The sequence below is a fragment of the Cibotium barometz genome, chromosome 13 (assembly GCF_041138505.1).
Source record: "Cibotium barometz isolate CiBa-2024 chromosome 13, ASM4113850v1, whole genome shotgun sequence".
Classification (NCBI taxonomy): domain Eukaryota; kingdom Viridiplantae; phylum Streptophyta; class Polypodiopsida; order Cyatheales; family Cibotiaceae; genus Cibotium; species Cibotium barometz.
The window spans coordinates 15414449-15440529 of NC_141058.1; the positions used below are offsets into that span (position 1 = coordinate 15414449).

General features: G+C 48.5%; 1 protein-coding gene across 4 annotated transcripts in view; it reads left to right on the forward strand.

Moving 5' to 3' along the window:
* Positions 1-26081, forward strand: part of LOC147632410 (katanin p80 WD40 repeat-containing subunit B1 homolog KTN80.4-like) — a 71325-nt gene that overhangs the window by 7598 nt on the left and 37646 nt on the right. For 2 of the 4 annotated variants that reach the window (XM_086807221.1, XM_086807220.1), the window contains exons 6-12: positions 13713-13783; positions 13887-13961; positions 14037-14180; positions 14273-14450; positions 14764-15327; positions 16751-16810; positions 16882-17021. In XM_086807221.1, coding sequence (XP_086663347.1) covers positions 13713-13783; positions 13887-13961; positions 14037-14180; positions 14273-14450; positions 14764-15327; positions 16751-16810; positions 16882-17021 — 1232 coding nt within the window. The remainder of the gene's footprint in view (positions 1-13712; positions 13784-13886; positions 13962-14036; positions 14181-14272; positions 14451-14763; positions 15328-16750; positions 16811-16881; positions 17022-26081) is intronic. The other 2 variants (XM_086807222.1, XM_086807223.1) reach the window with 1 other exon arrangement.

The following is a 26081-nucleotide window of genomic DNA, read 5'->3' on the forward strand; positions in this document are numbered from 1 at the left end:
TATCCCTCCGAGTGGACCACAGAGGATGGACCTCGAAGATCGCACAGAGTTCGTGATAAAAGTCAATCAGAGGAGCTGTTTTATTGGTGAACTATGCATTGATGTCTCGTATCATTCGAGACAAAGAGCCTAATTTAGTTAAGGAAGCTCTTTCCCAGGAGACTTGGAGGAAAGCCATGCAAGTAGAACTTGAAGCCATAGAGAAGAATAACACTTGGGAGTTGGTTCCGAGGCCGTCAAAATGGTCAGTCATTGGTGTCAAGTGGGTCTACAAGACCAAGTATACGTCTGATGGGTCGGTGGACAAGCACAAGGCCAGACTTGTGGGCGAAGGGCTATGCTCAGCGGCTTGGCATCAACTATGAGGACACTTTTTGCACCGCAGCTAGGATGACCACGATTCGGACAGTTCTTGTCCTTGCCTCTTCTCAGCTGTGGACGGTGTATCAGATCGATCTAAAATATGCATTCCTGAATGGTGATTTGCAAGAGGAGGTGTATGTTGAGCGGCCTCCAGGCTTTGAGGTTCCGGGATCAAAAGGTATGGTGTTTACAGGTTACGGAAGGCCTTGTACGGTCTTAAATAGGCTCCCAGGGCTTGGAATCAGAAGATTGATTCCTTCTTTCTGCGAAAGGGTTTCCAGAGATCAGTTTGCAGATTCGAACTTGTATCTTTTTCGGCAACGCGGAATGGTCACCTTTATTATCCTCTATGTGAATGATCTTATTCTCACTGGCGGTCATGTGGAGCACATAGTTGTGAACGAAGGCTGCCTTGTCAAAGGAGTATGAGATGACAGACTTAGCCTTTACTCCATTTCTTTTTGGGGTTGGAGACTTGGTAGACCCAGAGGGGGTTCTTTGTTTCTTAGTAGCGGTATGTTCATGATTTGTTGGAGGCCTTTGGGATGGAGAACTGCAAGCCTATTTCATCTCCGAAATACCAAACTTACAGTACATGATCCTTGTGAGCAGGTTGATGCCTCCTTGTATCTGAAGCTTGTTGGTTCATTGATTTGGTTGCTGAACACCAGATTGGAGTGACTTTGATTGGGGAGGAGATCCAGACACGAGGAGACCTACATCAGGCTACGGATTTACCCTTGGCTCAGGAGCTATTTCTTGGAGCAGTAAGAGGTAGCCAACTATTGCCTTGTCTTCTGTTGAGGCAGAGTACCGGGCTGCTTGTGCTGTTGCTTGCGAGGTGGCATGGCTGTGGAGGTTACTTGGTGAGATTGGGTTTCCACATAAGGAACCCACAGTCATCCAGTGCGATAACCAAAGCTGTATAGCTATTGCTCGGAACCCGGTCTTCCATGCCCGGACCAAGCACATAGAGATACAATATCACTTTGTTTGTGAGAAGATTTTGGCTGGTGACATCTTGCTTATCTTTTGTTTGACGGCGGACAAGGTGGCGGACCTCTTCACGAAGCCTCTACCTCAGCAGATGCTCCGTCAGCACTCCAGCTCATTGGGGTTGGTTCCACGTCCAGGAGCTGAGAGGGGGTGTTAGGAGTCATCTCTTGTCTGTACCTTAGGGAGTGAGGGCCTCTGTTGTGGGTGTGCCCGCTTGGTTAGGAGTTTTCTCCATTTTGCCTCATTGTCCATGTTCTTCCCTGTTTTTCTGGTCATTTGGGGGATTGTACTGCGCTGGCCGACCTGATCTGTTCACTGGCCGACTGGGATTTATCCAGTTGTGTGCTGCTGTCGGCCTGTTTTGCTGTGGCCGACCAGCAGCCCAGGGTGGTATATATACCACCCTTGCCCCCCACACCATTGTTGTACTGGATCACGTGTATATAGTAGAATTTATACAGCTTCCCTCTCCTACAGTTCTGCGTTTCTTTCTCACAGCAGTTTGTCTCATTTCCGCTGCCCATTCCGACAGATCTAAGGTTGGCTGAAAGGTGGTGTTTCTGTTGCACGCCTTGTTGCTGTGTTTACCCTTTATGCCCGGAACCAACAGTGGTATCAGAGCTCGTTGGGGTCGTTGGCCTATTGTTGTTACTGTGCTTGGCGTCGCCTTGGTTGATCTCCTCCCTCGTGATGGTGGGCATGTTGCTGGTGTGCCACATGGACACATTGCTGTTAGTCGGTTGTAAATGCTCCAGGGGCTGGCCCATGTGTTGAGGCTGCTGGGCGTCATCGATGGCGAGGCAGGCAACCTTTGAGCCATGGTGTGGTGGTTGTTGCAGCTCTTCGTCGAGGGGGGGTGTTGGAGTAGCACCGTCCAGCAGCTCCACATGGAGGTTGATTGTCCCATAGTTGAAGTGAGTGGCTGGGCATTAACGGTATATAATGCAAATGCATAGGGCTCACACGCTGGTCAATATGCCCCACAATTTTAATTGTGGTTGTATGGGATTTGACTGTGGGGGAAGGCCTAAGGTTGGCCGAAAGGTGTTGTTGCTGTTACGCACCTTGTTGCCGTGTTTGCCATTGATGCGTGGAACCAACACCCCTTGAACGCATGTTGGTGAAGAGTACTCTCTTTCGGTGATGTTTCCGTGCCAGTGCCGATGCAGATTTTGTCACAGAAGGCAATGATAACCCAATGCCAATGCTTGTACCTTCCACGGCGCTATGGAAGCTCCAATCTGATGTAGGAGGCTTTTTTTTTGAAAAAGCCCCAAATCTTTGGGGATGCAAAGGCTTCAATCTATGATTTTCTTCATATTTCAGAAAAGCCCCAAATTTTTGCACTGTGTAGGGATGTAAAGCGGTGAATTTGCTGACCTAGATGACATGAAGAGAGAGGGTGTTGTGGGCTGAATGCCGGTCCTCTGATGTAGGATATGCTGGGCAGCTTTGTGACGTGCATTTATGCTTCTACAGCCTGGTTAGACCTGGGTCTTGCTTCATAGCCGCTGTCGACTGGACGTAGAGCTCTCTGTAGCTTGCGTTAATGGCTGAGGGCTGCCTTAGGCAGTGGTAGCAACCTTGGATGTGCAAGAATGATGAGAGATGGCTACATTGCTGTCCACTGGGCTACACAATACTTGGACCTTCTTGGACTGATATGGACCTGCTTCTGGGCTGATTTGGAGCCCTGTTGGCTGTGCGTTAGGCTGCATACAGAGCGGCTCTGATTGTACTTGATTTAAACACCGCCTTTGGATGCGTTTTGCTGCTCTGTAGGCCATTCTGATGTGCATTTTTTTGCACCGAAGATGGGCTGCGTTTTTGCTCTTTTGGCTGCTTTGATGATGTGTGTAGAGAGCATGTATTGTGAGAATATGTGAATATGAAGTGGAAGCAAATAGAGATCACACAAGAGAGAGTAGAGAGCCAATAGAGATCCAACACTTGAGCCAAGAACTGAAAGTATTGAATGAATTATGAAGGCACAATGGCCATGCTTATATACATCTCATGGAGAGCAGTCGACTAGTAGCAAAAGGCACACGACTGTAGCAAAAGTGATAAATGCCTAAAAATAAGCTATAAAATAGTGGAAAAATATGGGGAAAATACCTAATGACATTAGATAAATATGTGGATAAAAAATGGCATAAAATGGAGTGAAATGGGTTGGAGATGACATGTCCAACGCCTCCTCTCAGCTCAGCACGGGGGTCCGCCTCCCACACGGGTAAGGAGCTGATTAATAGTATCTCAAGGAAGAGGTTTGGTGAAGAGATGAACAACGTGGTCCTAAGAAGGACAATACTCCAGTGTAATGATGCCATCGGCGGTGACTAGCTCACGAACGACGTGAAAGTGGATCTCAAATATGTTTGGTCCTGCCATGGAAGGATGAAGTTCGAGCCAACACGAAGGTACTCTGGTTGTCCGTAAGACTATGGATTGGATAATCACATCAAGATTGCTCAATATCTGGAACAACCATAACAGCTCACAACAGGTATTGAGATAAGCACGGTACTTAGCCTCAGAAGAAGATAATGAAACTGTATTCTACTTCTTGGATCTCCAGAAAATAAGACCGGAACCAAGAGAAAAGCAATAACCAAAAGTGGATCGTTGAGTATCCTGATCACTTGCCCAATCCTCGTTAGAGTATCCAACAAGCTGAGTGCCTCCTCTGAAAGAGAGACCATAGTCCAAGGTATTAAAGAAGTATCGAAGAATCCTTAGAGCAGCCTTCCAATGAGAATGTCGAGGAGCGGAAGAGTACCGATTGAGCACCGACACTGAAAGAAATGTTGGACCCGGTGTAAGTTAAATAAATAAGAGAACCAACAAGCCTTTGGTGTTGTGTACTATCCTCGAAGAGGGGAGAGGGATCATCACGGGAGAGCTTGGAGTTAGGATCCATCGGACAAGAAATTGGACGACACTTGGCAAACAATCTGGCTTTGTGTTTGTCCAGAGATCCATCAGCATGAAACTTGGTCTTAAAGATCCACTTGACCCCAATGACCTGTCGATGCAAAGGCCGGTCCACAAGCTCCCATGTACGATTCCTCTCAATGGAATCAATCTCGGTCTCCATGGCTGCTTGCCACTTAGGAAGAGCAAGAGCCTCTTTAGCTGTAGTAGACTCATATGATTGTATCAATGTACTCATCAGGACGTGGTTACAAGAATAATGAAGCTACTGTAATCTCCGTGTCCGTGTCAAAGATTGTGTTGAAGAATCATCAAGCTGATGAAGTTCCATATCGGAGAGATGAGAATCACAAACAGTGGTTTCTAAATTCTAGCAATCGTGGAATCTTGGGGGCAATCCTCTGTTGCACAGGAGCAGGAAGAGGAGGAGAAGAAGCCGAGGAAGGAGGAAGTGGAGGTGGAGAGGCAGGAGTAAAGAAGTAGATGGTGGAGAAGCTAGTGGTGGAGTTGGGATGGTTGAGGAAGGAGGGGGGACCTCGATGGTAAGCTCGGGATGAGAGCGAGAATCGTTTGATGAGGGCTCAACAAAGTGAATATTGCGAGAAATCACCAAGGATCGCGACTCTAGATCCCATAATCTGTAAGCTTTGGAAGGAGAGCTATATCCAAGGAATTTGCACTTCGTGAACTTAGGCATCACAACCAAAAACCCTGAAATAAGAGACGAAAGGTTTCTGTTCAGTAAAAGCCTCCTTTGGAGTCATATGAGAAACCGCCTTTGTAGAACGGTTGATGATGTTGTTAGAAGTCATCTCCTGTCTAGTTTTATACACCAGGGCCTTTGTTGTGGGTGTGCTCGCCCTTATGAGGTGTTTTCCCATTTTTCCCCACTCTCCGCATTTTTCCCCTATTTTTTCCCATTTTTCTGTAGTGTGGATGGATGCCAGATGGTTGGCAGGAGCCCATGGGGCTGGCTGACTGCACCCCATGGCTGGCCGACCTGTTTCACACAGTCGTGTAGGTGCTGGTGGCTGGCCGTCTGTATCCTTCAGTCGTGGAGGCTACTATTGCTGGCCGACTGCATTATTCAGTCGTGGAGAGTCTCTAGCACAGGCCGACTGCATCTATGGAGCATATAAATATGCCCCATGCTCCCCACTACTTCATGTATCATTTCTCGGGATCTTCTTGTGTATATAGAGCAGAGTTACACGCCTACATCTCTCTCTCTCTTGTGCTGTTTTTCTACCTGCGTTTTTGCTCGTGTTCCCAGATTTGGTCATCATCTCCGCTGCGTATTCTGACAGATGTAAACAGCACTGCTCATAGCTTCTTCCCAGAAAGAGGGAGGAAGGTCAGAAGAAAAAAGCATGGTATGGGCCATCTCCTGAACAGTCATCCTGTTCTTGTGTTCAACCACACCATTTTGTTGAGGAGTGTGAGGTGTGGAAAATTGATGGCTTATATCTTTCTGTGAGCTAAAATTATGGAAGGCTTTGGAGATGAATTCTCGCCATTGTTGGAGCGGACTTGTCGAGCCTTTTGTGTGGTCGTAGTCATGACCAAAGTCACCCACTGTTGGAAGCAGGAGAAAGCTTGAGATTTTTTTGCCAAGAGATAAACCCAAACTTTGCGTGAGTAATCATCAATAATAAGCATAAAGTACCTGGCTCCTCCTTGGGTAGTAGTCCGCATGGGGGAAGCGTGATGAGTAGCCTCGTGAGGAAAGGGGTCTCGGTGTTGCTTGCCATGAAGACATGCCACACGAGTGGAGTGGGAGAGTTTCAGTGGTGGAAGACACTCGACCATCTGCTGAGAAGACATCAGCTGTGCAGAGAAGTATAATTCAGATACCCGAAGTGAGCATGCCACAAATCCGTATCCACATGAGCTACCAAGGCATGATAGCTGTGGAAGAAGTCTCATCATATGAGACTTGGATTCATTCAAAGAGCCACTAAAGTCCTTCAACCAATAGAGACCCCATCTTCTTGGATACCTGTGGCAAGGTGCTGGTGTCGATGATCTCAAGGATGGAACTGTCGAAGTAGACACCTTATCCTTTTTCCGCAATCCGAAAAACTAAGAGGATATTGTTGGAGAGCTTGGGAACATGACGCACATCCTGAATGGTAGAAGGTTGGCCTGGGGAGGAAGAGTTAAGTCGCACATTACTAACCGAAGAGGCCTCCAAGTTGGAAGCATCACCAATGGACACCATTGAAGAGCTGGGATGAATGTCATGAAGAATGGTCTTGTCAGGAGTTGTGTGAGTAGTGCACTCACTATCAACCACCCAATCCGTTAGACGTGAGGTGGAAGGAACAAGAGAGTCAGAGGGAGACTCCTCAGTACTGATGAAGACAATCTCCTTGGTGGAAGAGGATTTTTGAGTTTGGTTGGTGGATGAAGAGATTTGATTAGGGGGTTTCTTAGGAGAACCACCTTCTGTCTTCTTCTTGATTGTCGATTTGATTAGGGGGTTTCTTAGGAGAACCACCTTCTGTCTTCTTCTTGCGACAATCAAGCTGAATGTGACCTTTGAGAGCGCACCTACCAATCATTTCATGCTCAAATTGCTTCCAACATCTTGCTCCATTCAAGCCTCCAGAAGACAGAAGCGAGGGTTCGCCTCCTCCCGCCCCCGCTCCGGTTTCGGCAGCGGCTCCCTCTCCACCTCCCTCGCCTCCCCCTCCTCCCCCTCCGCCCGCCTCACCTTCCCGGGAGACCTTGGCAGTTCCCTGGCGCTCACCTGCAGCCCGGAGAGCGCTGAGCACTGACCTCGCTCGAGCATCACAGAGGAGACCTATGCCGATTAGGGCCTCACGGATTTCATCTATCCGCAGTCGGCTGAGTCGCCTTGTCATTAGGCAGCGCTCGGAGGCCTTTGATTATACCTTTACACGGCTTTTTGGAGCAGAGGGCCCCCATGAGCCAGCACCCATTCGAGTTCATGTAGTGATTCCTCCGGCCCGCGGGGAGGAGGCACTAGACTCAGCGGTGGCCTTCTCGTTCCCTCTTTGTGGACCTTGTGATCGGGAGTGGACTCTAGAGCTCGCTCTCAGCACTTTGAAGACTCAAGCAGTTGAGTTTTCTCACCACATGAGCGATCTGGAGGTGACTGATGTGATAGGCCGACTTTGGGAGTTGGCTCATTTTTTCTTGGATCCCGGGAGTGTGGATACCTCAGGGATTCGACATTTGGTCGTGCGCATAGTGGCAGACTTGGCGCGCGACCCTGGATATGTGAGTATACACGAGGTTACTTTGTCAGAGCAGGAGGCAGTCGCCATGGGCCACAGCCACTGGCGCCTGATCCGGGATTCTTGCAGTACACCGGGTGGGCAGATTCGCAGCCGTTCGGATGGGGACTACTCTCCATCCACGCCGCTTGCGAAGGCCCGCCGTACGGCTGAGACAGCATCCACCTCAGCAGGGCATCCATGAGGATCATCTCATGGAATGTACAGGGCCTTGGCGGAGCACACTTTATACGCTATCGAGGTTGCTTGAGGCAGGAGCTTCAGAGATGCCTGGTTGGTGGCAGCATTGACATTTTGATGATGCAGGAGCACCACTTGGGTGAGAGCAGGATCCGGAGATATGGTTCGGTGATGCCTGGTAGATGGGACACTTTTTGGTCTGCAGGGTTTGGTCCTTTGGGTGGACAGGGAGGAGTATGCATGGTTATTGCAGATGCATGGCGGCAGGCCATTGTGGATCGAGGGATCATTGTGCCTGGTAGAGCACAGTATGTCATTCTGAGGATGCATGATGAGCTATTGGGTGTGCTCAACATCTATGCGCCCAATCATGCTAGTGCCAGAGCAGAGTTTTGGACTCAGGTTACAGATGCATTGCCAGAGGCCGCACATTGGTGTGTTGGGGGAGACTTCAACATGCTTGAGGACCCGGCAGATAGGGTGGGAGGCAGTCATGTTACAGTGCACGGCACGGAGCTTGCAGCTTGGGACCGGTTTTGCATGTCACTGAGGATCACTGATGCATGGCAGCATGGGGCTTTCTCCCGGTCTCAGGACAGTCTTAGTTTCTCTCGGTCGGATCGCCGGTAGGGAGGGACTAATCTATCACGGATTGATCGCTTTTATGTGGGCGATTGGTTAGGGGAGCGAGGGGGCTCCGTTGGCATTCTTGCTGGCACCTCATTTTCAGATCATGCGCCAGTTATATTGACATTGGAGGAGGGGACACGGGAGCCCAGCTTGCAGTTGAGGATCCCAGAGAGGGTACTTGCAGATCCCAGTCTCACTGAGGACATTGAGAGGATCTGGCATGATAGTCAGTGCTCTGACCAGGATGCAGCGGGCCAGTGTGCCCAGGGACTCATTGATCTTAGCTCTTTTCTACACGCTGCAGCTTTGACACGACTGGGAGAGATTCGCGAGCGGGAGCAACGGCTGAGACGCAGCCTTGCTTCGCTACAGCGCCTTCAGGAGCAGCAGCCTGCATGTGAGTGGGTGGCGTCCCAGCTGAGCCAGGCACGCCAGGAGGTTAGAGAGGTAGAGGAGCAGAGACATGAGTTTTACTATCGTCGTCAGGCCTCTCAGTGGACGCAGCTTGGTGATAGAGTGACTGGGGAGTTTTTTGAGATCACTGGACCCCGTCATGCGCGAGCAGGAGTTCGCCAGCTTAGTAGACCGGATGGATCGATAGCTACTGAGCTCGGGGAGATCAGAGCCATTGCCATTGCTTTTTATAGTGACCTGCTTTCAGCGGAGCCAGCCACTGAGGATCGAGATGTGTGCAGACAGACTGTGTGGGCCCATGTGCAGAGGAGGGTCACAGACCATATGCGCACAGTTCTAGGTGCGCCTCTGTCAGAGATTGAGCTTGCCGAGGCCTTGAGGGTCCTGCCGCGACATAGTTGCCCAGGGGAGGACGGACTGACGCCGGCCTTTTTTATGCGCTTTTGGGACCTTTTGGGGCCAGGCCTCCGCAGGGGCTTTCAGCATGTTTTGGACACTGGGGTGATGCCGCAGAGCTTCTCAGAGGGCTTGATCTATCTTATCCCCAAGGGGGAGGGAGTATTGGATGACATTCGGCAGTGGAGGCCTATTACGATCCTCAATACTGTCTACAAGGTCTTAGCAAAGGCCTTGAGTTTGAGGATCCAGCCCTTCCTTGGGGAGTTGATTCATGCTACTCAGACAGGATTTGTCAAGGAGCGCAGTATCCTTGACAACATCTCTACTTTCTGGGAGGCGACGGCCCGAGCTAGGTTTCTTGGCGAGGACTTGGTCGTGATGCTTCTCGATTTTGAGAAGGCATACGATAGAGTTGATTGGGGATTCTTAGAGGGCACTATGCTGCGCCTGGGCTTTGAGCCAGGATGGATCAGAGGGGTGGCAGCTTTGTATTCCACAGCTCGTAGCCAGGTGCTGATTGCAGGAGGTCGGGGGCCGAGTTTTGAGCTGACCAGATCAGTCCGTCAGGGGTGTCCTCTCGCCCCCTTCCTTTTTCTCTTCTTTGCGGAGGCTATGAGTATGTATTTGACGGCAGAGGAGGTTGGTTTGAGAGGACTTCAGCTCCCAGTCCGGGGGGAGGATTTGCTTGATGCTGAGTTTGCAGACGACACGGGCTTATTTTTGCATGGCCAAGAGGCCAATCTTATTCGGGCAGAGCAGTCGCTCCAGGTTTTTAGTGCAGCTTCGGGAGCATTGATGAATTGGCGCAAGACAGTGGCCTTTTGGATCAGTAGTGCTCCCACTCCGGCATGGACCCCGGACCCCGGTTTTAGATGGATTCCTCCAGGCACAGCAGTGCGGTATTTGGGATGCCAGATTGGCCTCGATTTGTCACATGAGCAGCAGATTGCCCCGCTTCTTCTGAGCATTCGGAAGAAGCTTTTGTATTGGAGTACAGCTCGACTATCCTTGGCTGGGAGGGTGGTGGTGGCAAATCAGGTGCTGTTAGCGACTATGTGGTACATTACGTCTTGCTGGATTTTCTCGAGCTCTTGCATCAGCCAGGTACAGAGGCTGATCAGGAACTTTCTGTGGTCTGGGCGGGACGGTCAGCCAGCTCGGGCAAAGGTTGCATGGGCAGTTATTACACTTCCGCTGGCTCAGGGCGGTTTGGGCATTATAGATCCAGTCGATCAGAGTAGAGCCTTATTGGGGAAGCTTATTGTTCGGGGGTTGCTTCCAGGCGCTGAGCATTGGAAAGAGCTCCTCTTGCAGCGACGACTGCAGGCCCGGGCGCCTCCTGCAGGGGGTACTTGGGCACCAGAGATTCGTTGGATCTTCATAGAGATGAGGAGGACAGGCCTCAGTAGAGGATGGGAGGACAGATTTGCTTTGAGTATCCTGAGAGCTTGGGAGCTGCTGAGACCGGGGCTCTCTCAGCGGCCTCCTTCTTGTGTTGAGGAGCGGGTCAGGCAGCCGCTCATCTGGAGCCCAGCGGTTCGTACAAAGCAGGGTCATATGCTGGGTTCTCGGCCTCGTCTAGCCTGGGGACCTTTAGCGGCAGGCCCAGTTCGTAGTTTTGGAGACTGGCAGGCTTTCTGCAGTCTACCAGAGGAGACCCAGGTGGAGAGGCTGAGTCACTTCAGAGGGGGGTTGATTATGAGGAATGATATTCAGGAGGCACTTACAGAGGAGTGGTTCACACCTCTCGAGCCAGTGGCCCCACGGTGGATGGGAGCCTTTACACAGTTGGAGATCCTGATTGCTGTCAGAGCTAGCACTGAGGATGGCAGATGCCTCTATTATGAGATTCAGGATGAGGGCAGACTCCAGCGAGTGGAGGTGGAGTCGCCTTTGGTTACAGAGTGCACCTTTCAGAGGATTCGGGTAGTGGCTGCCGCTTCTCGGAAGTGGCATATTGACCCCGACCCTGCTGATGTGCTCCCGGATTGGCGCATATGGGCATATGCAGCGCGCCCCTTGGCCCCCGGCTACAGTGGGACCCCGGGGAGTACGTGTGGCATGATCCTTATGCATCCCTTGAGGCCACAAAGATCACCTTTTTCCAGTATACTGTTCGGCTGGGACGACATATTTGACGGCGAGGAGGACGGTTTCTCCAGCAGCAGCGGGGCATTGGCGATTGTAGGGACTATCACAGGAGTTCCTGGAGGATTTCTGGGCACGGCTCTGGGCTAGTCGACAGGCCCGCCGGATCTCGGCTTTTCAGTGGCTGGTCGCCCACAGGGGCTCAGCAGTTGGCACTTGGCTTGTTTACAGCGGTCTTCCGGCGGCATGCGTCCGATGCGGCCACCCTATGGAGACACAGAGACATTGCCTTTGGGACTGCCCTCAGGCACAGCAGATTTGGCTGCGGATGCTGCGTATTCTGGCCCCCCTCTCTCCAGAGGGTATGTTTACGTGGGGTGCCGCTGCTTGGTCCACTTCGTCAGGGCCTGCTATGGGCTATGAGATGGAGCAGGGCAGTCAGGCCATCAGATTTATTAGGGGCCAGCCTCGCCTGGTTCCGGCACCGGATTTCTCGTCCGCCAGCTGGACACAGGAGAGGGATTTACGATGGGAGCTCCTCAGCAGCCTCACCATCTGGTTCACCTGGAGGGCCCGGTGCTTTTCGGCCTTTGAGGGGCGATTAGAGCCACCAGCAGAGACTGTTCGGGGGATTTGGCAGGAGTTGATCCACACCCTGCGAGGACAGTACGACCGCATCCGGGGAGACTCGGATGAGGCGATCTTACGGCGCCAGGCCTTTCACACCACTTGGCGCTGCGGCCCGTTTTACACCCTACACATGGGATCCCCCCGCCGTTGGCACTATAGGCCACCTGTTTGGCCCTCCCCCCCCCCCCCCCCCCCCCCCCCCCCCGATTGTATGATTTAGCCGCTCAGTTTTTTAGACTGATGCTTGTATTCTGCAGCACCTAGGGAGAGTCTCCCGGGCTGCCATGATGTATTCACTGCTCTTCTCTCCTTTAGGAGCAGGGGGTTTTTTTGTAGCCCTTCGGGGGTTTTTTACATAACTAATGAAAGGATCTTTTCTCGGGAAAAAAAAAAAAAGACAGAAGCGAGGGTTACCCATGAGAGACCACAAGACCGAGCTCCGACACCATGTAAGAAGTCACAGTGGTGTCGCCACGTCTAAGCACAACCTAGGCCATCAGGATGACCATGCAACACGGCACAACTAGGAGGTGAACCACCATGAGTACGCCCCCCCCCCCGCGGCATTGCAGCAAACCCCTCTCCAGGCTCCCACCTCCCTCTGTGCTATCCCCCAATAATACTGGCCGAGGGAGATAACTATGACAAGGTGCCACTGTAGCCTATATATGGCTCTTCGACTTCCCATGTTTCCACACGTGGGATTATCCCACATGTTTCCACATATGGGATAATCCAAGTTCCAACACCCCTTCCAGTCATTTCATTCTCGAATTGCTTCCAACGGTGACAAAGCTCAAGAGAGAGATTGCACAACTCAAATGATACTCCATGTTATGAGAGCCTCCCAAGTACATGCTTTTAAAGGCATCAAGCCTTATCTTTTGACCAAAATTAAATAAGGGCTATTCACACCAAAAGAGGGTGTTCACACCAACTAACTCCGAAATACTCATAAAGCATTACATTAAAATAAACAAAGGTTTAGGCATTACTTACCACTTGTTTACATGCCACAAACCACATTAGAAGATAGGGCATACACGCATAGTTCACGGGTGGGTGTCCCCCATGCCCATGAACATGATGACACGCATAGGAGGCATTCACGAAAACAGTTCATGCGAAAACAATTTCAAGCATACAAACATGTGTGCACGTGCAACTTTGCCATGGAAACACCTCCCTTTCATGGAACTTGTAAAGCATAGGCATTGCCGGGCACAAATCTGGCTCTCCGGAAAGCACGAGTTACTTAGGTCCACACATTGACCTTAATACGGGCGGCACGAAGCTCTCGTTAAGCGACTCGACATTGGGGAGGAACACTTGGGTGGCCAAATGGTGACATTCGCTCAATGTCGGAGAAATCCAAGCATCCATTCAATAGCTCTTGGTTTCAAGCAATTGGAGTAATGTTGTTTCAAGCCATGTACCCAGCTGTCTGAAACTTTTTTTTTTGGGGATAAAAATGTGACAAGCTGCACAAAGGGAAGAGCTGCAATGTTTAATGTGTGACAAACACATGGCACCAATGATGTGGGGTTTTATACTGTAAAAGTGAGCATGCAACTGCAAGGAGTTAATCACATCTATAATGATTTGAGGAGCACTCTCACATCAACTAGGGTCCCACTTTCAGGCTTTCCTCAGCTCCTGACATCGTTGTCACTCTGATCAACACTTACATGTAACATTTGTTTCCTTGAATTGAGTCATTGTCCTGTTGATTTTTCTCCACATTGTCTAACATGCATAAACTCAAGTGTTGTGTTTATATTGCATAAAATATGCTATACACTTTTCATGCAGGATCTGCTGATAGAACTGTGAAATTTTGGGATCTTGAGACCTTTGAGTTGATTGGATCAGCTGGACCCGAGGTTGGCTCAAGCCTGATCATTTTTTGTGCTGCAACATCTTCTTTATACCCCATATTTGAATTTTCTTAATAGTTGTTCTTATGCAATGGGTTTTTAAAAGCAGGTTACTGGTGTACGCTCCATGATATTTAATCCAGATGGTCGTACTTTACTGGCTGGTTTACACGAAAACTTGAAGGTGAGCATTATAGTTTTGCTTTAACAATGAGCTCTATGTATTGGGAGCCTTTTCAAACTGAACAGCAATTTGCAGGTCTTCTCGTGGGAGCCACTGAGATGCCATGATGTCATTGATGTTGGGTGGTCCAAGCTAGCAGATCTTAATATTCATGAAGGGAAGCTTCTTGGTTGCTCCTACAACCAAAGCTGTGTTGGCATCTGGGTAGTTGACTTATCAGTAAGTAGTTCTTGTATTGGAAAATGCTTGTCCTTGAAAAGCTAGTTGTTGTTTAATTGCAGTGTTATACCTTTCTTTCTTGCTTGTTGCAGCGTGTAGGGCCTTATGCGGCTGGCGGTAATAGTCGTATGAATGGTATTACCACAATCAATCAGCCCTCTCAGCAGATGGTGGATGGAAGCTTGAAGAGCAGCAGTGTGGTTCGGAATGCGTTACCTCATGTTGTGGAATCTTCCATGAAAGACATGAAGCTGAGTATTCCGACAATACGTATGTCCTGATTATGTTGAAAATTTTGGTGATGTTTTCAGCAAGTACATTTTTTCCATTCTGCATACGACAATAATGAATGAAAAAATGGCATAAAATAAATGACATATGGCACATATACTAGAATGAAAGACATTATGCTGTGCTTCTTCCAAGCGATCGGTCAGTTTATTTTACAATGCATGAAGAATTAGCTGACATGTCTGTGGTGCCTTGTTGGAAAACAAAGCATGACTTCTTCTTGTGTAAGTTTTAAGGATTCATTTGCTTTTGCAAATAATGCTACCAGCTGAAATATGATGGAAATGTGCAGCTGCAGATAGTGTGCATAATACACCACAAAGAGTTGCCAGCACAGGTTCCACAAAAGTATCTGCATTGGGGTCTTCTGCAGTGTCAGCATATGTGCTAGCGTCAAGAAGAGTTGGTGCTGGAAAGGTTCAACCTACCCCCATGGTTCAGCCGACCAGTAAGCTTGATACAGCACCTGTTGTGGTACCAAGGCACGCATCAGGGGTGGAATCTGTTATTGCAAGGCCGGTTCTAGAAATAAATTCTGCTAGACCTATGGCCCAGCTAGTGTCTTCCCAAACCAATGATCCAAGCAAGGCAGACAGCTTCAAAGGTACCAATGACAGCCCAAGGGTTGATCTAAATGCAGAGACTGGTGGTTCAGGTCGGAGGAGTCCTGTAAACAGGGGAAGGATGCTTCCTAATGCTGTGCTACTGTGTTCAGAGACTCCAAATGAGGGAGTCCCTGCCGTTGGTGAAAATGAACGTGGAAACGTTAAGTGGATTGGATCCGGAAAATTTAGAAGAACTGCCTCCATTGGAGCCCAAAGAGGTATTGTTACACGAGGACTGCGACCATTTTCGGGTAAATGTTAGCTTGTTTGATACTACAGCGCCAGTCCATTTTTTTATATCTTGTGTCTCACTGCCTACAATGATATTAATGAAATTGACTAGTCCAATACGCTAAATATTCCCTATTTTTCATATTTTTCCTAGTCCTGGGGGCTGTAAAGCTGGCCAGCAGCTCTGCCAATCTCCTATAAATAGGACCCTTCGGACCTCATCCCTCATCACTCGGTAGTTTCTCTCCCATCATCTTGCTAAGCAGGTTCAGTGCTTAACATGGTGGATTCCAAATCAAGGCTGTGACTCTTCAACAAATAAGACAACATACGGCTTTCCATGTACAATATCAGTCTCTCCTTTACTATACTGAGCTTCAAATTATTATTGTCCAATCAGTGTTGATCTCTAAAACTTAGCGTTAATCATCATTAGTACACTTCCTCATGGTTAGCATGTTACATTGGTATCAGAGCTTCTAGGTTCTTCCCATGCAATGTTTTTGCATTAGGGTTTGAAGACCTAGGGCAAAGGAATCCCTGCGACACACAAGGGACAGTTTGGAATCTGTAGTTCTCCGAGATCAGTGCTGTAGCTGTCCGAGTCTACCTAGCCAACTTGTGAGTTTGTAAAACCATCATCAGTTCAAGGACCGGTCTCTAGTGAAAACATTTATGTTTCAGGTATGTCTCACTAAATCCAGTACGGAAGAGGATGAGACAAGCGTTGTAAAAGTTCTTGTTGCAGCAAAGGAGTTTCCCACGTCATCAGTGTCGAAAGAGCAACCATTGGCAAAGGAGTCAAAAGAAGTGCGGGTAGCCCCTGTGAGAGCATTAATGGAAGAGGAGACAGAAAAAAGAGATGAGCTTATGAATGGATCATGTTAGGAATGGAGGAAAGGTGCATAATTTTCCTCAGTATTCCAAGTTTAGCGAAAGGGGAGACATGCACACCTTAATTGGTTGCTATATAGACATGTTTATTCCTTGCAGCTTCCTTAGAGGCAAAGTTTGGGGCTGTATGTTGGAGCAGTTTTGGCAACCAATAGGCACCCCTTGGGATATATTTTGTTCATAATTTGAACATGTTTAATGACCTTTTTGATGATGTTTTGGGACTTGAAAAGAGTTGGCTGACCATCATATGACTCGCCATCAAAATCCCTATGAAAAAAGAGGGCTAGGGTCATGCTTCATTCATTCAAGCATGGGAAAGGCACGCCCAGACATGGATCAACATCAACAAGCACCTGCAGCACAGCAGGTTTCAGCTCTGAAAAGCTTAGGAGCAGGAAGTAGAAGCAAGCACAGTTAGTGTTATGCATTGTAGCATTTTAACTTAAAAGTTAAGTGTATCTGCATGAACCAAAATCTTGTTAAGAGTTGTATTTTGTGTTTTGGAAGTCTTGCAAGCATAACATGAATTTTTACCTTTTTGTGCAGAGGATGATACAGGGAGAGTCGAAGATCGATATACTGGCGCGAGAGAAGTGTCGCTGATGGGTAAGCTTACCTTTTTACTGCATTTTTTTAAAGTAGAATTGGCAATTGATTCTGGAAGTTTTCTAATGCAGGTGGTATAGAGGTTGGGCGGGTGCGCTCTGTGGCAAGCGCATATGATAAGAAGGATACAGTGCTGGGAGTGGATATGATGAGTATGCCTGCTGGGCATGGAGTGAGATCATCTATTCTTGATGCAAACCCTTTTATTTTGGTACGTGAAAGCTGAATCACTAAGGGCTCAAAAGAAATAAGGTGTCAGGCTTCTTGACAGCTTTTAAAAGAGCTTGGGATTCCTTTTTGATTTTGGAATTACATTGCTGGGTCATAAATGTGTGAAAGAATATGCAATCGCTGCACTGTTTAATAGATGGAATCATGTCATGATGGTGATGGGATTGCATGTTGGTGTTCCGTCCGCCAGCTGTGGTTACTACACTTATGGGAGTAGGTTCTGTGTGTGTCATGCAGGTTGACCTGGTTTATGACTCATACAGTATCGCTGGAGGATCTCCCCTCTGTGGAACTGCGGTGTGGGGAGCTGTCGTGGACCTCGGGCCCTCCAATGTCGAGTGCGCTGTAGCTGGTGGGCGCGATCCAGGGTGACTCGAGGGGGTTGAGGTGCGACACGGGGGCGGCTAGACCTCTGGGGCAGCTAGACCTCCCGGGTGGATCTGTGGGCATAGTACATCTTTGGATCGCTGGCTAAAGTTGCCATCCTGCATCTAATGTTCCGCTGTGAGGTGTCCGGGTTTGGGCTCTGTTCTTTCTAAAGAGTGACTCTCCGTGCTTGCTGAGCTCCAATCAGGTGTAGTTCTAGACGGTTCTCCTCAGGAAAGTCAATGATCCTGGACAGTGGACTGAACCCCTCTTGGATGCGGCAATGGAGTCTCCCCTGGATCACATAAAATACTGTGCATCTACATATGTAGTGCTCCTCTTTCTCAGCCTCCCTGGAGCAGAGTTGACAGATCTTGTCCTTTCTGGCAATGCCCTGTGCTCTCTCTGTCTCCACTCTAAGGCGGTGGGATGAGACCCAAATGTGTTAAATTGCAATCCGCATATGGCATGTGACATGTGCCTGTGCAAGTATCCCAGCATGTGCATCTGGATGAATCCATCCACTCTGTAGAACTGCGTCTTTGTGGGTAGCTCCCAAGGGAGGGGGGGGGGGGCATAAGTCATGTGGTGTGGGTGTGTAGGATTGTAGCATGCGCCGAGCTAGGACCGTGTGAACCAATGAAGCCTTTCTCTAAACCCGAGTTTAGTGAGTCTTTAGCAATCCTTTAAAACAGCATACATGAATTTGAAAGAGATGTAGTAGAGACGACAGCAGATGGGGTCCCGAATTACCCTCTGAAGCCCCCCCCTCACCCCTCCCCCGGTCCCCGGCCCTCGGCACGCCCCGCAAGCAGGAGTATTTGCTTTATTTCTTCTTTTGGAGAACTGTATTCAAGCTGAACTGTGACCACAAGACTGAGTGGACAAACTGACTGACTGACCACCAAACGCAAGGACAAAGCGACCAAACGCTGGGCAGAAATGTGCATAAGCTGTAGGCGATTGTGAAGCTATCTTCGAGAGAAATACACCGGCCCGAGACTGAGGGTTGGTGTGCTGAATACTCGTGAAGAGACTGAGCTTCTTTGCCTTGGGCTGAAAGCACAAGAGTGGCTGTAGGTATGCAGAGGTAGGAGCCTAGGCATACATGCTTGACCTAGCTTGATAATCTTTGAATTTTACTTGATGAATTATGGGACTGAACATGGCATGCCTTTTTATATGGCTACTGGATGCTGGTTGGCTGCCCGAGGATGCTGTCGGCATGTAGAAAATCCCACGATTGGAGACAAAATAGCATTTAATGCTTGGTCAGCCAGATTGGTCTGGTCAAGCTGCTGCATAGGTTTGCCGATTGGCATATCAACTGGCCGACAGCAGTCTGGCACTGGCCGACTATTGTCCGGGCTCCATTGGTCCTAGCCGACTGCATCTTAGCCCCCCAAAAGGCTGCTGACTGGCCCTAGGTGCATGGCTCGGGGGTTGGCTACCCCTTGCAAGGCTAGCCAATCTTTGGGGCTGGCCCTTTCTAAATGTAATGCAACTAAATGCTTCTAGTGCATACTACTGCTATGGCTGACCTCTACATGCACCTACATGATGAACACTTGCTGAATTCTCCACAGTGGGTTAAGAGGACTGACTTGACATTGACCTCTATGGCTGGGAGATTGACCTACGTAGCTTGTGCATGACATGTCCCGGACTCGGGCTCACAAAGGGTGTCACGACGTACGACATAAATATCCTAAAAAGGTACTACTTCTGGACATGATTCTTGCACTATTGATGAGCCAGTTTGTCACCGTGTACCACAGTGCATGGGTGCATGTGACATTCCCTCCTGCTTAGCTAGGTGGCACGTTCATAGCTTCGAGATAGTCCACCAATAACTGTGGATACTCGTGAAAGAATTCTTCATCTAGCCAAATCGCTTCATGGGTCCCTCGATCTTTGAACTTTGTATAAAATTGGTGAAGACGTCATCCAGAACCATGCTTCCAACGATGTAGAAGGATTTGCTCAGGCTCTATCACCGTTGCTTCATCAACCATTACCGGCTGCTGCTCTTCTGGAACATTCTGCAATGAAGGTTCAATATAAGGCTTTAACCAAGAGACGTGGAAGACGTTGTGCATCGTCTAATTGGATGGCAATCTGAGTTGCATGGCGACATTGCTTATCTTCTTGATGATGGGAAAAGGACCAAAACTTCCGAATAACAACTTTGGACATTGCTTGTCCACTTGCTTGAGTCTTTGCTTCATGATCCTTAAATATACCCATTCACCTTCTTTGAAATTGATGTCTCTCGGTGACTTGTTTGCCTATCTGGTGTAACCCGCTTGAGCTTTGGTAAGACGCTCTTTGACGGACTCAATGATGGCTAAAAAAGTTTCTGTCGACTTGTTGGCTTTCAAGGAAGGAGAGATCATCCTCGTGAGAAGGGATGAAAATCGTCGACCAAAGGTTGCCTCGTACGGAGTTTTGCCAACACTAGATGAGTGAGTGTCATTGAGAATTGCCTGTACCAATGGGAGTTGAATCTCCCAATATTTTCTTCTTCTTGTGGATGATTTCACTCGCAAAGTCTGGGTATGTTTTTTGGCTCGCAAGTGCTAGTTTCAGGACTTGGATCAGGATGGTGGAAAATCAGTTTGGCGGTAGAGTTTCTTTTCTTTTCACCGGATTGATAATGGTGGCAAGTTTATACTTTTTGATAACTTCCTTGCGTCAAAGGGCATTCACTGAAAGATCACAGTCCCTTACACTCCTCAGTAGAATGGAGTTGGGGAATGGAAGAACCGGATCGTCAAAGAGACGGCTCGTTCTTTGTTGCATCATGAAGGTCTCCCTCCTGCTTTCTGGGGTGAAGCTGTGGCTACCTCAATTTATCTCATTAACCACTCTCTCACAAAAGGGGTTGAGGGGATGACCCCAGAGGAGGCTTTTACAGGACATAAGCTTTCTGTTTCTCATCTAAGTGTCCCAGATTAGAAGAGGACCACACTCACACCAAAGTCAAAGAGGATGATCTTCACAGGCTACAGTCTGAGATCAAAAGGGTACCGCTTCTGGGATCTGGAGGTTGATGACATCATCATTTCCTGTGATGCTCGGTTTGATGAGAGCTTGTTTGGCATTGAATCCTCTCCACATGATGCATCTACAGATTTTCGGGATGATCCATTCCTGGCGGATGTTAGTGATCTTATACCTCTTCCACCTCCTCGTCCTCGTCCTCCTACTGCAACTTCGGTGCCAGTTGCTCCTTTACAGCCACTAGCAACTCCTTTACAGCCACCAGTTCGTGTTGCACCAGCTTCTATAGCTCCCAGTCCCTCTACTATTCTTGCTTTGACTCCGGGATTACCCCCACCAATGCTTACTTCATCACCTCTGCCAACAGCATCGGATGAGTCCTCTACTGCAACAACTAGATCTTCTTCTTCTTCACGCTTTGAGAGGAAGTCTTGCCTATCTCGGTGGGTTCAGCAACTCTTTAGAGATTCTAGTCTCACTGATGCACAGATCCATAACTAGATCTCTACCACCACCCTTGGACCTCGCCATTCATCTCGGGCTTCCACATCTCATCACATAGTGAATTATGCTCTCGTGAGTTCTCTCCAAGAGATCGATGAGCCTAAGAGTCCAGACGAGGCTCTAAAGAAGGCTCTTTATGGTCTCAAACAAGCCCCACGTGCCTAGTATGAGAAGATTGATGCCTTCTTGTTATCTCTTGGCTTTGAGAGGGCATATGCTAACAACAATCTCTATGTGCTTCTTTCTGATGGGGATATTTGTGTCATTGTTTTGTATGTTGATGACCTCATCCTTTTTGGCTCAGATACTGAGTTGGTCACACACGTTTAGTCCAAGCTTTCAGAGACATTTGAGATGACTGATCTTGGCCTTCCTCATTATTTTGTTGGGCTGGAGGTTTGGCAGAAAGATGATTGTATCTTCATTTCTCAGCAGAAGTATGTGAAGAAGGTGCTCTCACTTTATTTGTACTTCTCTTTCTTGTGCCATGGATCCCAATGCCAAGTTATCCAAGGAGGATGATACACCCTTGGTGGATTCCACAAAGTACCGACAAATTTTTGGCTCATTACTTTACCTTGCCAACACCCATCGAGATATCTCCTATGCTATGAGTGTTATTAGCCAGTTCTCATCAGCTGCCCGAAGGTCTCATTGGCAAGTAGCCTGGAGAGTTCTTCGTTATCTTTGAGGTGCTTCAGATTATGGCATCACCTATTCCAATGGTGTTGATTTGGTTGGTTTCATAGATTTTGATTGGGAAGGCTGCATTGATACTCTGAGGTCTACATCTGGATATTGCTTCATGCTTGGTACAAGATTGGTTTCTTGGAAGTCTCAAAAGCAGAGGACTATTTGTGCTTCTTTCGTCGAGGCTGAGTATAAATCCTACCTTCTCTCCTCCATTGTGGCACTTTGGATTCATCAGATTATGGAGCATTTGTGTTGTGCTGACACTTCCCCAATTACCATATTCTCAGATTCTTAGAGTGCTATTGCTCTAGCTCAGAATCCTGTGATATGGGGACGATCCAAGCATATTGAAGTGCATTATCATTTTGTACGTGACTGGATTCAATTGGGACCTCTTCGGTTGGCCTACTGTTCTACCAAGGACAATGTGGCTGATCTCTTCACTAAACCACTTTTGAGAGCTACTTTGGAGGTGTTACTTCTGTGTGCTGGTATTGGACCGCCCCTCTGGTGCTAAAGAGGATGTGTTGGAATATATCGTCTGTAGAGGGTCTACATCACCTTTTTTCATGCTTGTATTGGTCTTTTTATGAGACCTTGCATCGGCATATTTAGCAAATATAATTTGGGATTTTACTACCATTTTTAAGGCATTTTATAGCATTTTATGCTACTGGACAGCTATCGGCTTGCTACAGCTGGCCGACCAGCTCTTTGGATGGATATATAAGGGTTATCACCCTTCCCCTCACTTTTCATCTCATTCTTGCATATCTGCTGCTGTAGCAACAGTCTCTTATGCTTGTAAGCACCTACGGGCTTCCCTTGTGCTCATTTTCAGCAATAATCAATTGTTTCCAGCCTTCTACAGTTTGTGCTTTTTGGTCCTACAACCTGTGATGCTCTTTCTTTTAAAACCAACTGGTGACCCTAGCATACGATACCTGATCTTGCCCTTGCTCTTTAGCTGTTGGAAGGACTCCCAAGCAAGCCTCGTGCTTTGAGAGGTTGGGCTGCTGGACCACTCCCTATGACCAGCACCAGAGTGCATATTGGGGCTGCCCAGCTTGCCTTTTTCTGCCTGACCTGCATCTGACCAGCCCCGACCTGTTCCAATCTGACCCGGCCACTGTATGTCTTGCCTCGCCTGCGCGGCTCTGTGCCTGACCTGTCCTCCCTGCCTGCCCTGCCCAGATCAGCCCATTTCTGCATGGAACGTTACCCACACTGCCTGGCACTTCTGCTGGAGCTCAAAAATGTTGTGGGTCTGATATACATATTGTGTCTGGTGTGTGGCAAACGGTCTAATACGTTGCTTGGACATGTACAACTTACAACGTAAGTGCGCTACAGCTATGACATATTTGCAAGACAAGCCACTGACTAAATGTTCCAAGACCTAAACATGACGGTTACTAGTGAATAGTCCTTGGACTAGGTGTTACGTACCTAATACTAATCCTTGGGATTAGGGCCTAATTTAGCAAGATTATGGGAGCCCTGAGATTAGTGGAGGCAGGCTGATATACAGGTGACTAAGGTTCATTATTAATAATCCATGTATATTGGCTATTTATGACTTGATGGTTATTTAAGCAGGAGTATCTATATAAGTGACTTTTGGGTTATTATCATTATGGCTTGATAGTTGGCTTGGGCCAGAGTTGCCGTAGACATGGTGGATCAGACATAGTCAAGAGTTGTCATACTCCTACCATAGACATGGCGGAGCACAGATAGTCTTGCCAAGGGCCTCGACGTGTAGGCATTGGTGGTATGGGACTCCAGGCATGGATCTGTGGGAGTGAGCCTTAGCCTCTGGCTCGGGGGAGGTCTGCGGATGCGGACCATGGTTGGGTGGTAAAGCTTGCCTGCCTTCCATGTTGCTTGCACTTATCCTTGTGTTTAGCTTGTGTTTACACTAGGGCTCACAAAATGCATTGTGCTCATCACTAATCCTCCGAAAGGCTTCTGTGCACTCTAGTGGAGTGGGTTCACGTGACATGCAATATGTAGCAACAGTTTCTTCTCCATCATATATGGCAGCCATAATACTGATCATAGTCACACCCCACATGATTGTTTGTTTGCTGCACTGTGCTCAGCACTAATCCTCCAAAAGGCTACTGTGCACTCATGGAGTGGGTTCACGTAACATGCAATATGTAGCAACAGTTTCTTCTCCATCATATATGGCAGCCATAATACTGATCATAGTCACACCCAACATGATTGTTTGTTTGCTGCGCTCCCCCCCCCTCCCTCCTTTTTCCCTTTTGCCAGGGTGAAGGGTTCGCACCTTGGGACCTTCGTGTTGCCAGTGTTGGATCAGGCCCCAAGGTGCAGGCTAGTAGAGCTGCTATGGTGGATGGAACTCCATGGTGGCTGTGGAGAGAGAGAGAGAGAGAGAGAGAGAGAGAGAGAGATATTAACGTCTATGAGAGGCCAAAGTCGGCCTATGAGACAAAAAATAATACAACTGTGTTCTTCCGGTCATCGGAAGAAAAGAAACAAAAGAAAAAGTGTGCATGTGTCTGGATACAACTGTGAATCATCATGGATCGGTGGAGCCCATATACAAACAATATAAGGGGGGTGGGGATGTGGATGGAGTGCTAAGGCAAGATGAATCTCTATATGCTGAAGGTGTAGTACAAGCATGCTATGCAGATCTATGTCTAACTCCATCCACCAGTGCCATAAGAGGGATATAAGATATCATACATCGCCAATGCTGAGGCTGTGAATGGCATGAACATGTACCCTGAGTCTGAATGAAAGCGAGCTAGCCTCTCGTGTGTCTCCATCTGGTCATCACTTCTACCCATCCTTCGCGGGCCGCCTCCATTTTCCCCTCGATTGTGTGGGTGAGGGTTTTGGTGATCTCTTCTTTGATTGCCTCTTTGTCCACCTCAAGAGTCTCTCCTTCCTCTCGTGGACGATCGCGTAAGGATGCCACTTCGCCCTTCAGAAGGTTGATTTCCTCCTGCATGGCGAGCTTTTCCTTCTCCCACTCCTCTTGCATGGTAAGCTTCTCTTCCTTCCTTATTTCGGCTTCGGCCTCCAGCTTACCCATGCGCGTCAATAAGTCCTTTTTGATGGCGGTGATGGTGTTGTTGAGTGTCTTCTTCTGGTCCTTAATAAGATCCCTAAGGATATGATCAAGCTGGCTGATTTTGTCATCTAAACACCCTCCCATTCTAGAGGGAGGGAATGTTTGAAAGGAGCAGGTAAATATGTGGGAGAGAGAGAGAAGAAATGGATGAAATTCAAGTCCCCATTATGTTGCTGCCTTGGGGGCCCGAGCAAGGGTGGCTGGGAAAAGGGCTCGGACAGATGCAGGCGAACAGTGACAGAGAGGCGCAGGCAGCAAGGGTGGCTGGGAAAGGGGCTCGGACAGATGCAGGCGAACAGTGACAGAGAGGCGCAGGCAGGCAGCGGGAGGGGTGGGCGCAGAGCGAAACGGAAGGGGTGGGTGCAGCGGGAGGGGGGGGGGCGCAGGCAAGCAGCGGGAGGGGAGAGCGAAGAGTGGGAGGGGTGGGCGCAGAGCTTGCGGGAGGGGTGCAAGCGGCAGCGAAGCGGGAGACGCAGGCAAGCAGCGGGAGGGGGGGACGCAGGCAAGCAGCGGGCAGTGAAGCGGGAGGGGGGGGGCAGGCAAGCAAGCGGGCAGCGAAGTGGGAGGGGGGGGGGGCGCAGCGGGAGGGGGGGGGCGCAGAGAGAGAGAGAGAGAGAGAGAGAGAGAGAGAGAGAGAGAGAGAGAGAGATTAAGTGTCTACTTAAGACCCAATGGGCCTATGAGACCAAAGTGACACAATAATGTCCATGGAATATCTCATCATGGAATGGAAAATAAAACAGAAACAAAACACACACACTTTTTTTTTTTTAGTAAAACCAGTAATTGTTATATTTTCATAAAGTCAATATACAAGACATTAGACTCCAAAGGAGAGCCTAATGGAAGCACACAAGAAAGTTTACATAATCATATTCTCCAGAGTGGAGAATATCCAAAGATCAAAAGCACTCGAAGAAAAGCTGAATACAAGATGCATCCATGTCACCCTCAAGGCAAGCAGCATATACAGACTGTCGCAATGAGGCTCGGAAAGATTCATATGATTGGAGATTGTGCCTTCCCAAATATGCAAAATTGTGTTCACTCCAGATGGTCCATAGGGCCAAATATCTCACCCAAAATAGAAAAAGTGAGTATTGGGACAAAGTTCTGAGATGTCTGCCAAAGAGCCAGAAATGTTTCCCAAATCTATGAGTTGGGAAGCGAAGGCAAAGATAATCAGAAATACGCCTGAGGAGGATCCTAGAACAAGGACAATGCCAAAGCAAATGAGGAATTGTCTCTGAAAGAGCCATACATCTTAGACAGGTGGATGATGCAATATGGCGTCTTGCAAGTGTAACCCCCACTGACAATGTACCTGTCAAACATCTCCAGAGGAAAAGTCTTTGTTTC